Source organism: Pieris brassicae, chromosome 12 (assembly GCF_905147105.1).
Source record: "Pieris brassicae chromosome 12, ilPieBrab1.1, whole genome shotgun sequence".
Taxonomy (NCBI): Eukaryota; Metazoa; Arthropoda; class Insecta; order Lepidoptera; family Pieridae; genus Pieris; species Pieris brassicae.
In genome coordinates, this window is record NC_059676.1 from 3,209,074 (window position 1) to 3,221,782 (window position 12,709).

Genomic DNA, 12,709 nt, shown 5'->3' on the forward strand with positions numbered 1-12,709 from the left:
TGTGCCATTATTCAATAAAGATATAGGATGCTCCCTTCCCTTGTTGAAATAATATACGCTGGTTCGGCTGTCACGTGTCAGTATAATAAAAAAAGGAAACAAATAATTGATAAGACTAAAACTAGCACTATACGGCGTATCTCACTCCAAACACTAGATCCTTCAATGATGAATCAATAAAAAGTAAATGCTATACGGTATGCGGTGTATATTTAGTGCGCACGCGACAGCGGTTAAAATTTAACTCCCTTGCGCCATTACGCCATTACGCCACCACCTACCATCTCCGGTTCGTGTGTCTTTCGTCCTTCTTTGATTGACACCGATTTAGCGCGAACAGATATTTAAAATGCTTTAAAATGCATTTCACTGTAATCATATAAATTTTAATTATGTAAGTCAAAGCCAGACAAATAAATTGGCCACAGTCGTTCGATGCACAGAATATTTTTTTTTGTTTTTTCGTAGCGTACTTTTCTCATCACGGAAAATCTTTAAAGCGTACAAAACACAGTTAATTTTTATTAGATTATTAATGGGTTTGATGAATAGTATTAATCATTAACTATTCATAGATTAAGGAATATAAAATTTAAAATTAAAAGTAATTGTATTTCTTATTACAGCCTTAAAGTTCGAAATTGACACATGACAAGACGTCAAACGTCTTTAACGTCAAGACGTAAATGGCGTTTAATTAATTGAACAATTTTCAATTCCTCTAATTAAATTGCCTTATTAAGAAGCAACAAAATGTAAGTTATCGTATAGTTATTAAATCTAGGTTTTCCATTCATCCGTCAAAGGACATTGTTACTCTTAACAACTCCAACTTAATGGATTTTTTTGTAACGTATTCTATGTACTTCTTATATGTCAGACACCTAAAGCTAATAAAAATCTATGGCACAGATTCAGATTACTGCACCACATATATGGCTTTATCATAACATTAATATTACAATTAGCAAATATACCATTTGCTAACTTGGTTTTAAACTAATGCACATTTCATTTAAATTATATTTATTCAAACTTTACTAACAAAAACTCCAAATAAAGTTTAGCTGTTTATGCATAATTATTAACCAACAACAAATGCTTCATTTTAAACAGTTTCAAAGCTTCTACGAACGAATACCTTTTTAATCCGAGCTTATAAAAAGTTTAGAATTAATGAGATTCTTCTTTTTACTCTAAATGTAAAAAATAAATATCTCCGTAGAGGGGAATGCCCTTTTCGAATTAAATAGGCACAGATTAAAAACATTCCACAGAACGATACTTATTAAATAACAACTTCGTTTTTTGCATTGTTAACTATTTTTAAAATAAAGCAAGAGCCATACATTAATACAAAATCCTATGCCCAATTGATTATGGATAGAAAATATTTTCATACGTCATGAATATGATATTTCTAATAAAATTTATTCATTTCTATCACATTTCATAGACATGATTGAAGTCATGTTATCTTGTCACAACTTCGATTCCTACGAATTTTATAAATATCATAATGTATTACTGTTCAATGTACATAAAAAAATAAATTCATTTTTATTAAACCAAAAGTCTGTGTTCTGTCTCAACAAAATGCTTCGTCCTTTATGACATCTATATAATAATAAAGATATTGTAAGTAATTGTACGTAAGCAGTTACTAAATTTAAAGTATTACTAAAAATATATTAAAACTTTAATATAATTAGTATACAATTATAAATGCTTCTAAATCAAAAAATCTTATAAATAATAATATTAGATTTGGGAAGAAGTGTCTTCGCATTGTTTCAGAAAACTTACATCATTTATTATTTCCATTTAACTAAAGTATGTAGGTACCATTTTGTTCGATAACTTTTTGCCATCTTGTAGGTACACAAATTTTCCTAATTTGAATTTGGAATTATCTTCTTTAAAATTTAAACTTTTAATGATACCAAAACCAGCCAGATATAAAGTAGTAGTAGTACAGCCAAAGAGATTTTATTCGAAGTTCATACATACTATAATACGAAAAGACTTCTTCCTCAACCTAATATATTAGCTAAATGTGGATTATACAAACACCCATACAAAATTAATGACGTGGAGCAAGATATCAGATACCTGTATCTTATATTCCATTTATTTTAGTAGTTTTACCCCAGAGATTATTTAAAGGTTGTCAAAATTGTCTCGTCTTGTTGTGTTGTCTATTCAGTCGAGTCACACTGTGATTGACATGACTTTAAATTTCGTTATCATTTGTTTTTATTTACGCACTTCCTCTAGCATTAGTACCCTTGATATTCTGGGATTTAAGCCCTTTTAACTCAAACTATCGACCTCTGAATTATACATTTAATAAGCTTTTGTTTTGGTTTTATTTTATTTTCATTGAGTAGCTAAATAGGTCAAAACCCCTTACATTACCATATAAATATAACAATGGGGAAGGTTTATTCAATAATTAAAACAATTGACTTTTACATTACAGGAATATTTTTTCACCAAAACTTTTTGAAATATTAAGTGCATTGACCTTTTGACCTATAAGTAACTCTGGACGTTGATCTCACATAAAAAAAGTCACCTTCTGTACAGTAAAAGCCTAATTTTATTGACCGAGACTAAAAGGCGCTTCAGGTACTTAAGAGAGTTGCTACAAATGGCGGCGTTCTGAATGTAATTCATTTATCTTCTTTATTCGCTTGTTTTGGTTCACATTACGTTTTCACTAACACCATCAATAAATCACCCACCAAGCTTCCTTGTGCTTTTAGCCATTACAACTTGCTTACCTAAATTTAGTAAAAATGTCTGTAAAAATATGTGTGTTTGATCATTAGTGTTATTTTTGATTGTTTGTTACGTACTACGTCTACTACGGTTAGTAAATTGTTTAAATAGTATTAAGTATTTGCAGTATTAGTAAACCATATAACATCGTGAAGAAACCAGCCTTCCTTAGACCTCAGAAAGTCGAACGAAATTATCAGGCACAGGAGGCTGATCATCTACTTGTCTATCAGATAGATAAATGATCATGAAACAGATACAGAAATCTGAGGCCTGGGCCGCCACAACCTTTTTAGGACTGGTCCTAAAAAGGTTGTGGCGCAACTGGTTTATTTTTATTTATAGTATAAATAATAATTTGTATCTGAATTAAAGTATAGTATATATATAATTTACGAGGGCTGTAATTCTTGTTTAACTCTAACATTAAGATCAAGGTCCTGCAATACGAGTTTTCAGTAACGTGTATATACTTTGAGTAATTTGATGTACTATCGTAAATCGTAAGAAATATAAGATATATAAGAAAACGTGACTTGACAGATATTATACATAAATCTTTATGAAGAATGAAGCTCAAATATGTTGCTGAAATATTTATAGAAACAACATTGAATGTTTGTTATTTTACTTGAAAACTATTGAAATCCGAAATGTTACAACAGAAAATTTCAATATTTTTTTTAATGACAAGGCAAAACTAGCTGCGTTTTCACAGACTAACAAACGAATTAAATGAAACTCCAGTTAACACATAATAGATGATAAAGAATCTAATCTACTATGTTAAATAAAAAATCGCTTTATACGTTAGCTATTTTTATTGTAATAGTTGTAAAAATAATTTGATATTGTTCATAAAACAATTCGTTTTACTTCGAATAACCAATTTTATAATTAATCAACATTCTCACGGTTCGAATATTTACAAAATACAGACCTATAACTTATTTTGTTTTGGTTTGAACACCAACGTCCATGATTAATGATCAGAACAATGATCGATTCACATAAGCCTACGAATAAATGTTAGATTTTAATTACGGTTTCGCTTTGTTTACGTGACATAATAATTAATTTATATTCTGTGGCTACTCAGAGTTGGTTGATAATATATATATTATTAACGGCCAGAATGACCGACAGACTGAAAGACATACGAACATACTAATAGATATTCTTAAAATCTTTTGTCTTAATTTTTCATATAGCTTAGTTGGAGAGCGGAATCTACTGGAACAGGAAAATGCTTAAAGGAGTGCAATAAATTACAGTTTATGTATGATTAAAAGAAATAATATTTTCAAGTTATGGTAATTGTCAGGTTGTATATTCCAATGTATTCGGGTTGAATACATACTTCATGGTAACAACCTTTATATAGTTAAGTAAGAATAATATTTTACGGTTGTGTGATACAAAGCTTTATAATGCTTTTGATAACTAGACAAAAAATATCCATATATCAAGTTACATATTTATTACAATTAGTCAATGATTATTCTTAATATCCAAATGGTGTTAGTCGGCTGTCAAACCGCTCTAAGACATAATAATCAAATGCAAACGAAAGTGGGTTCTATCACACTCAAAGGTGATATAATGTATATTATCCGTTGATTGAAGCAATGGAACGAATACTTCACACGATTTTTAAGTATATTAAATTTACTATGGGCATTATAAAGTGTTTTTCTTAATGTGTAACAGCTATGTTAACAAAAGACATTACTATGGGCATATCATATACATAAAAATAGTGTGATACACAAAACATTAAAGTCAAAATACACGGGAATAGAAAAAAAAACGCTAAGGTTTTGCGGGAAAAGATTGATCTGTTAAGGACGTCAATATATAAACTTTAAGGAAAAAGAAGGAGTGTCTCCTTTTTATCCCCTACAAAAGAGGAGGTAATCAGTTTGGTATGAATTTGATATTCGTGAAATTGTATTTTTAAGGCGTATAATCTAGGATCATATATCTGCAATAATATAAATAGAAATGTGTATGTTTTGTATGTTCGTCCGCAAATTTATCGAAAACTAAAATTCGTATTGTAATAATTTCTTGATATAAACCAGATATACAGGACGTTCCAAGACTATGGGACATCAAGGGAAAGTACCTTAAATATCGCAGATAGGATGTTTTGCTGAAAGAAGACTTTATTTTATTTTAAAAAGTAAGGATTACTGCATTCAATGATTTTCTGAAAGTAACTTGTCTCGTCTAGGAATCGAACCGACTCAAATGTGAAAAAAACCCTTTTTTATGCCAATCATGACAATGGACCAAAAATAATAATTCTTCTTAAGTAACATTAACTTCTTGAGTTCCCTTGATATTCCATAGTCTTGGGGTATCAGGTATCAAAATTTAAACAGGTGTTTGTTCTAAGTTTAATTATTTAAATTACTTACCTTGACTTGTTCGTATCCATTATAAACTTAATTCACAACACTAACAAATTACACAAGCTGAATATCGTTCTTTAAGAAATAAACTGAAATTTAGTTCGCCTTATCACTATGACATATCAGATAAGGATAGTAGATTAACATGTATTGAACTATGTTTGATAATTTGACTCAGCTTACGAATCCCAATACCATCGAGTTCTTGTAAAAAGTCTATACGCGTACAGTAGAACATTTTACGTAGTTATTTTAAGTAGTTTTAATTTCTTCCTTTTTTGGTTGTTGTTAAACCTTTTTTTGTACTATTACTTGATTGGTCGTCTCCACATATTATCGCGGGACGGTACCGCTTTAACATTTTTATATGTACGTCTATTTTTATCATGTGGTTCATCACCATAGAAAGATTTTAATATATATTCCTACTTGGAATTCAACCAAGAGTGTTGAATTTAACGTGTTTAGTATCGTGGCCGAGGTATAGGTATGACAGATTGGAAGCAATGGGTTTATTGTAAATAGGTAAGCCCTTTGGAATACATATTTGGTTAAATATCCAAATAATTCAGGAAACTTACGTATGGGTTTTCAAAATATCATTTGCAATTGGTACAAATCATGTACAGGGCATCCCAAAGTTATGGGACATGAAAGAAACGTACCTTAAATATCGTAGATAGGGTTATATGTTTTACTGAAAGAAGACTTTCCCATACATTTGGGACGGCCTATATATAATCACAGTGTTTGTCCTTCGAAACAGCTTGATCATATGATGTTTTTTGTATATTCAGTAGGTCTTAGAGGTCGTAAACTATTTTCATGTCATGTGTGTAATCCACTCCAAGTAGTTTATAGGCAATTTTTTATATGATTTGGTTTTAAACAAGAGAATAGCTTTCCCCCATCAACCACCAATCGGCATTTTAAAGCAGTAATAATTCGGTAATAATTATCAACGACTAATATACTTGTCGGGTATCGAATGGTTGGTAAAAGTGACTTCAAAGCTGAATAACAGAAGTTCTCAAAACAGAAAGTTTAATCCATAGAAGTAATTAAGAAAAATAAACCTCTGAACATTATTAACACAGGTATTTTTATAATAAATTTTCTCTCTAAAAATTCGTCTTTTTTTGCCAGATATTAATCAAACAAGATCATCTCAGTCTTTATACAGATTTTTGGAATCGGAGAAATTTATTGATAAACAAGAACTTTAGCCTAAATAGCTTACACAAATATTAGCAAATTCAAACAATATTACATAGATACAGTAAACTGAAAATCTCTTTTAATTGAAGTCGGTAAAAACTTACGAATCATTTTATTTATTAACTTCGAATATTATTAATTTTAAAATATGTATGTAAAATAATGGGTTACTAATGGGATTACGTAGCATTCTAATGGTAGAATAATTTTTAAAATCGGTTCAGTAGTTTTTAGTTTACAATACAAACATACGATAACACAAATCCATACCATACTGGAAAAGACAATCTATTGTTATTATATTTATGGTTTCCAGCGATTTGGTAAACATCCAACTTTTAAAGTCTAAAGCGTGAATCTCCAATCCAATAAGTAATTTTTACTTTTTCTTTCAAACTTTTAAAGTATACGAAAAAGAGTCTATGCGACGATTGGAACTTTTAACAAAGAAATTATTACGTACACGAAAACATGGTCATTAAGAAGAAAATAAACGTCAAAATAAAACGTCTACAAGCAATCACTGACAATTAACAACAATGTCGTTAATTATTCATTATTGACAATTGACAGTATTCAAAATCTGATTTAAAATAACATAAATTATAAATTAATGTTGTTTACATTCGTTTGTTTACAGTTAACTGTAAACCTGTGCAAGTGGCACATGCTACGTAAAAAGATGTAACAATATCATATTTGCAAGCATCATCGAATGAATTAACCAAATTCCGGAGCTCGTTAGGAAAAGCCAACTCATCAATCATACGTTATCATTTCCAACCATAAAATATTGGCCAATTAGAACAATTCGCCGTCGGCATGTGTCGTTATGACCCTTTCATCTCTACGTTTAATTTATTTCATAGCGATCGGGGTTGCAAAAATCGAAATCATGTCCACTGTGATTGGGTTTTGTCGTACAATACTTGTTTCGGAATATATAAGTTAAAAGGTTCTTTTGTTTTTTTATATCTCTTGCTTTTACAAATTAGACAGTCATAAGTAATACACGTGATCACTAGGAAAGGGGCTTTTATATGCTCGATTTTAGCCTTTTATATTATTTTATCCAATAATATTTTATCCAATATAGTCTATAGAATACTCACCAGTCGTGTGCTTGTTGATTTCTTCTCCTCGCTTGTGCACAACAAGGAGGCTCCTGTGGATCACAGAGCTGTAGCGCGGGCGGCGGTGGCGGCGGCGGTGTACAGGCCAACCGCCGAGCCGCCGCTGCTCCTACGTACTCCACATATCGCGGCGGCGGCGAGCTTCCCAAATCTTCGCGACATGCCGGCCCACAGCACTTGCGGCTGGCAGGCGGCGGTGCCCGACACGCTAACCCACAATACACCGGCGGCGGTGCCCGCACTGGGGCTGGCGGCCGGGGTACGTAGCGCTCGACGGGCACGTGGGCCGCCGGAGGCACGTACCGGGGCCTCCGTGCCCGCTCCGCTTCTGCACTCCGGCGCACCCGCCGCGGCGACGCCGAAAACCGGTCCGGCAACGGCGCGGGCGGCGGCGGGCTGAGCCTCTCCGGTGGAGCCACGCTGAACGCGCCGCCCGCCGGGAACCGTTCGCACGGGGAGCGCGCGTACTCGTCGCCCATGGCGCGCGGCCGCCCGGGCCCGCCGCCCTATCGCCCCGGGCCGCCTCACATACCGCCCGCACTCTTGGACACTCTCACGAGACCGATACTCTGATCCTACTCGAGATGAACGCGATCCCGAAATCCGCATTCACTTCGCGAGCGCCATCGCGCTCCGTCCGATCGATAGCGCGACGCGCTGCGCTCTCAGAGGGTCCACATTCTCCTCTCTGGGCCGCATGCCATCCCTTCGCTGTTATGTTTTGGCTGTTTAAAATCTTCTAGGGCGAGGCGAAAGTGCGTCCTCGAGCAAGATGGCCGCTTTATTCATGTCTTCGCGCCTGCGCTAATTTCACTTTGCGATGTTTGTTTTCACCAAAAACTAATATTTACAACAGTAAACACAGAGTAATTAAGTCGAGGTAGAATCCACTTATTATATGTAGAAACGGAATTGCATCGTATGAAATATAGTTTCGCGTAATGGGCCTCGATACACAGCGAGAGGACGAGGTGACGTGCGTCCCAGCCGTCCGCGGTGGAGGACAAGGGAGACGGGTGCAGTGCGCCTGCGGGACTTCCGCGGCGACGTCACGTCAGTGCGCGTATCGACGTCGCAGCCGCGCGCAATTCTCTGCGGCGCTCTCTGGCGCTATGTTCACGGAGTGCCTCTTCAAAACATTATTGCCCATTAGATCCCGCAAACGTCCACATCATTACAGTTGTCCCAACTACCTGCGTCTAACAAGGCTTAATAATGATGCTTGACAACAGCTGTAACCGGGTCAAACATTAAATACACGAGAGCTCGCTATATTCTATATAAAACATTAAGTATTAAAATTGACACACTCCAGTTCAAGAGCTTTTCATAATGTACTAGAAAATGAAGATAATTATTACGTTAGGTTAGGTTAGGCCAATATATACTTTTCATTGTTTTGAAGTAACAGCTTAAGCAGCAGTCTTAGACTGTTTACTTCGAAACAGTCAATCCATTATAGAATATTATGTTATGTTAGCGTCATAATCCCTAACACACTTACGTACGTTTCGTGTTGTGTTCAATGTGTCAGCAATTTACACATTGTATTGTAAAGTGACACGAACATCGAATTAATATTATTTTAACTAAATCCACGCATGTATTGTAGTTTATATTGTTTTAACCTGAGTTGTTTGACGGCGTCATAATTTTTATATTGTTCAGCCATTTACATGAGTATATTATAAATATTATATCTATTGCGTTATGCGTAAGTCGCTGCATAATTTCTGTATTATATATTATGTATAGATACGCTTTAATACTTTTCCCTTAAATTCATGCAACCGAAGTCATGTGCCTAATACACAAATTCAGTACAAAACCTAACGGGAATAGATTTACGCTACCTCCCTGGGAGGTTGCCTTGTTTAACAGCCTGGAAATAATGAGGTTTACACGACTTAACGAACGCCATTCCATTTTTGAAATTATAAATCGGCCTCCAACAACTCAATTAGTCGACGAATAGGCATAGAGAAGCATTGCTATTCTTGAATACAGTAATTACTCTTTGTTAAGAAACTTCGATATTTACACAATTAAGTGAAGCTTTTAAAACAGGTTTTCAATTAAAACACTGTTTTAGAAGAGATAGAAACGTACCGTGAATAGAAACAAATAAAATTTAACTTTCACAAATCCTTCAAAGAATACACTCGCATTTCTATTGCACGTTTTTTTAAAACTATTAAATCATTTTAATGGACAGTTTTTTTTACACATTTCGGTTTCAAGGCAAGGAATGCAGTCTAGAGGAAGCTAACACCTCACCTTTCAATACAATAACTCACTTACCTGTGCTACTGTGGCAAGTCACTGTTATATAATTGAATCAGGGACATTTCACGTAATTATTTATTAATAATTCGTTGCATTACAATATTAAAAAGCGAACATAATTAAATTGAGGACAACTTGCTGCCTTATCGCTTTCGAACGATCTCTTCCAGGCAACCACTTTGAGAAGAGAGAAAAAATGTATTAAATTAGATAAGGTAGGCAAAAATACATATAACACATAGTAATTAAGACAAAACTATACATACCCTTGCTTATACAAGGTTGTGCCTTGGATCATTTACATTCTTCTTTGTAGAAAAGTAGTTTTATTGTGTTGTATTATGGGTTTGGTGAGCAAACGAGCATATGGAACGCCAAAAAAGGCAGTCATTCTTTTAAGGGAGGACGCCTTTTTTTTTTAAATTGAAGATCGTATCTCCCAAAGATCAGCATGAGACAATTCCATAGCTTGCTAGTTTGCAAAGAAAACTGTCTTGCGAAGCGGATTTTACTATATACATTGGCTTGAGTATCTGATAAATTAAGCGCAATAGAAGTTGTTGTGAGTTAGTTATTACTGAGTAATGATTGAAACTGAATTTTATTTTGCCCAACAAACAGTTTAGCCCACGCATTATCGAATTTCCCGCCCCAGTAAGAGTTAGATCGTCAATTTATTGAATAAGGTAATATTCAAGTCCATTACCCAATTAGGGGTAATAGGGCATCGTGGATAACGAATGCAGACACCTGTCGCCTAATTCCATTATTTGCTCTCTATATTGCTTCATGTAAGGTCGTGAGGGAAACTGTTATCTTCTATTGGTTATATAAAGGTGTCTTTATTAAGTAACCTACCTATATTTATATGTGATACGTTCTCCAAATTAAAATAGATACTATGTTACAAGAAAGTGTTGGCCTAATCGCTTTAGCATGCCATTCTCATCCCCGACGTGGTTGGTTCGATCCCCGTTTGTGCGCCAATAGATTTTCTTTCTATGCATTTAACATCCGCTTGAACGGTGATGGAAAATATCGTGAGGAAACTGACTTTTCTTAGACTGAAAAATACCAAGGGCGTATGTCAGGCACAGCAGGCTAATCACCTACTTGCCTATTAGAATGAAAAATGATTATGAAACAAATTCAGAAATGGCCCAGACCTATAGAGGTTGTAGCGCCACTGATGTATTTTTGTTTATGTTACTAGAATACCACAATGTAGTGTAGAATACAACATACTATATAATATGCTCCCTAAAAAAGTTGGAAGAAGCATTAGCAGGAAGCGAATGGAGAAATAATCCAATGGACATTTGGAAAAAGCAGCTTTCTTCTTAATGGGTACACCCATGAAGAGGCTCCGATCCGAATTTTAGGATAATAGAATAATTATGTAACGAAACTAAACTGAATATTTAGATTCGTTATTACTAATATTATTTATATGAAATATAATATATGCACAAGTTTAGCAAATTTAAAATTATAAAACTTCAATTTCAGTTAAGAAGTTACTTTGTATTAAAATATTAGTATTATCAAGGTGTCTTAATTAGTATTCAAGCGCATATATAATTTCTTTTACATTAAAAGAAAAACGGATATGTACATAGTGTAAAATGTGTTCAAACGTAAAAATGTATGACCTAGCGAACTTATTAAGATGAAAATTGGCATAGATAACATCAAACTGATGAACCCTTCAAAATAAAACAATAATCTTGAAAATATAATTTATAATTAACAAACATTATATTCTATACCTAAATATATTTACACAACCAATTTAAAACTTTTGTACAAACAATTTGCCCTAACAACAATATTTTTATTTAATTTAATAACAATATTAATTCGTAATTTGCTACTTGAAATCAACTAACTGGTTATTTTGTACTTCTAAAACTGGGTTATTGAACATGCTTGGATGTACTAAAATTACTGACTGTCGCTTGAGAGGAAAATGGAGTCACAGTGTCGAGTGTTTGTTCAGTACAATCCTCCCATAACCACCACACGACGAACAGAATCTCTACATTGACAAGAATCAAGACGACAACCGGTATCGAAAGCTTCCCAATGAAAGTCTTCAAGGCCCCTTTCGACGCCAGCAGTGGTCTAAGGATATTGTTGATCAGGGTGTCTTTAAAACCGGAGCCGCCAAGTAACGCGAGGCCAAAATTCAATAAGGTACCCAGCTTATTCAGCTTTAAACTTGGCTCCAGTAATCCGAACTTCGGTTTTATTAAATCCGCCTCTAAGGGAAGTAAGTTAGGCCCGTGGTAAATGTTGGCAGACCACGGCAAGTTCGGTTTATATAAAGGCTTTGAGTATGTTAGTGGTGCGAACTTTGATGCGGCCCGTGATTTTTCCTCATCACTTAAAGATTCTTGAAAGTTCCACTTACTTTCTGTTTCTGGTGCCGCCCTTGCTTGAGGCCATTCTTGCGGATACTTTGTGTATATATTTGGATAGTAAATGGTGTTCGGATACATAGATGATTGCCTTTCATTATCTCCTGATAAACTCTCCATATCCAATGGTATGTTCCCCGTATCTCCATTAGCACAGATTGTTAAGAGATTAGCCAGTAAAAAAAATACTTTCAAAGTACTCACGAGACTCATTTTGTGTTACAACACCCTTACAATCGCAATAAAATAACGCATTTAGTTACTAACACTCACTTAAATGAGGAAATTATTTTGTAACGTAAACAATTTTAGCATAATAATAAGATTTTCTAGCTGTATGTTTGTTTAAATAAACAATACGCGCGAATAAAGAGTGCATTAAATTATATTCATAAGTTTAATAGTAAATATTGTATTAATAATAATGATTTATTCCTAAATGTGACATAAT

General features: G+C 34.1%; 1 protein-coding gene across 2 annotated transcripts in view; it reads right to left on the bottom strand.

The window, feature by feature from the left end:
* Positions 1–8,513, bottom strand: part of LOC123717243 (inactive rhomboid protein 2) — a 96,212-nt gene extending 87,699 nt beyond the window's left edge. For both annotated transcript variants that reach the window (XM_045673136.1, XM_045673135.1), the window contains exon 1: positions 7,532–8,513. In XM_045673136.1, the coding sequence (XP_045529092.1) occupies positions 7,532–8,031 (500 nt within the window). In that variant the 5' untranslated portion in view covers positions 8,032–8,513. The remainder of the gene's footprint in view (positions 1–7,531) is intronic.
* Positions 8,514–12,709: the final 4,196 nt, after the last annotated feature.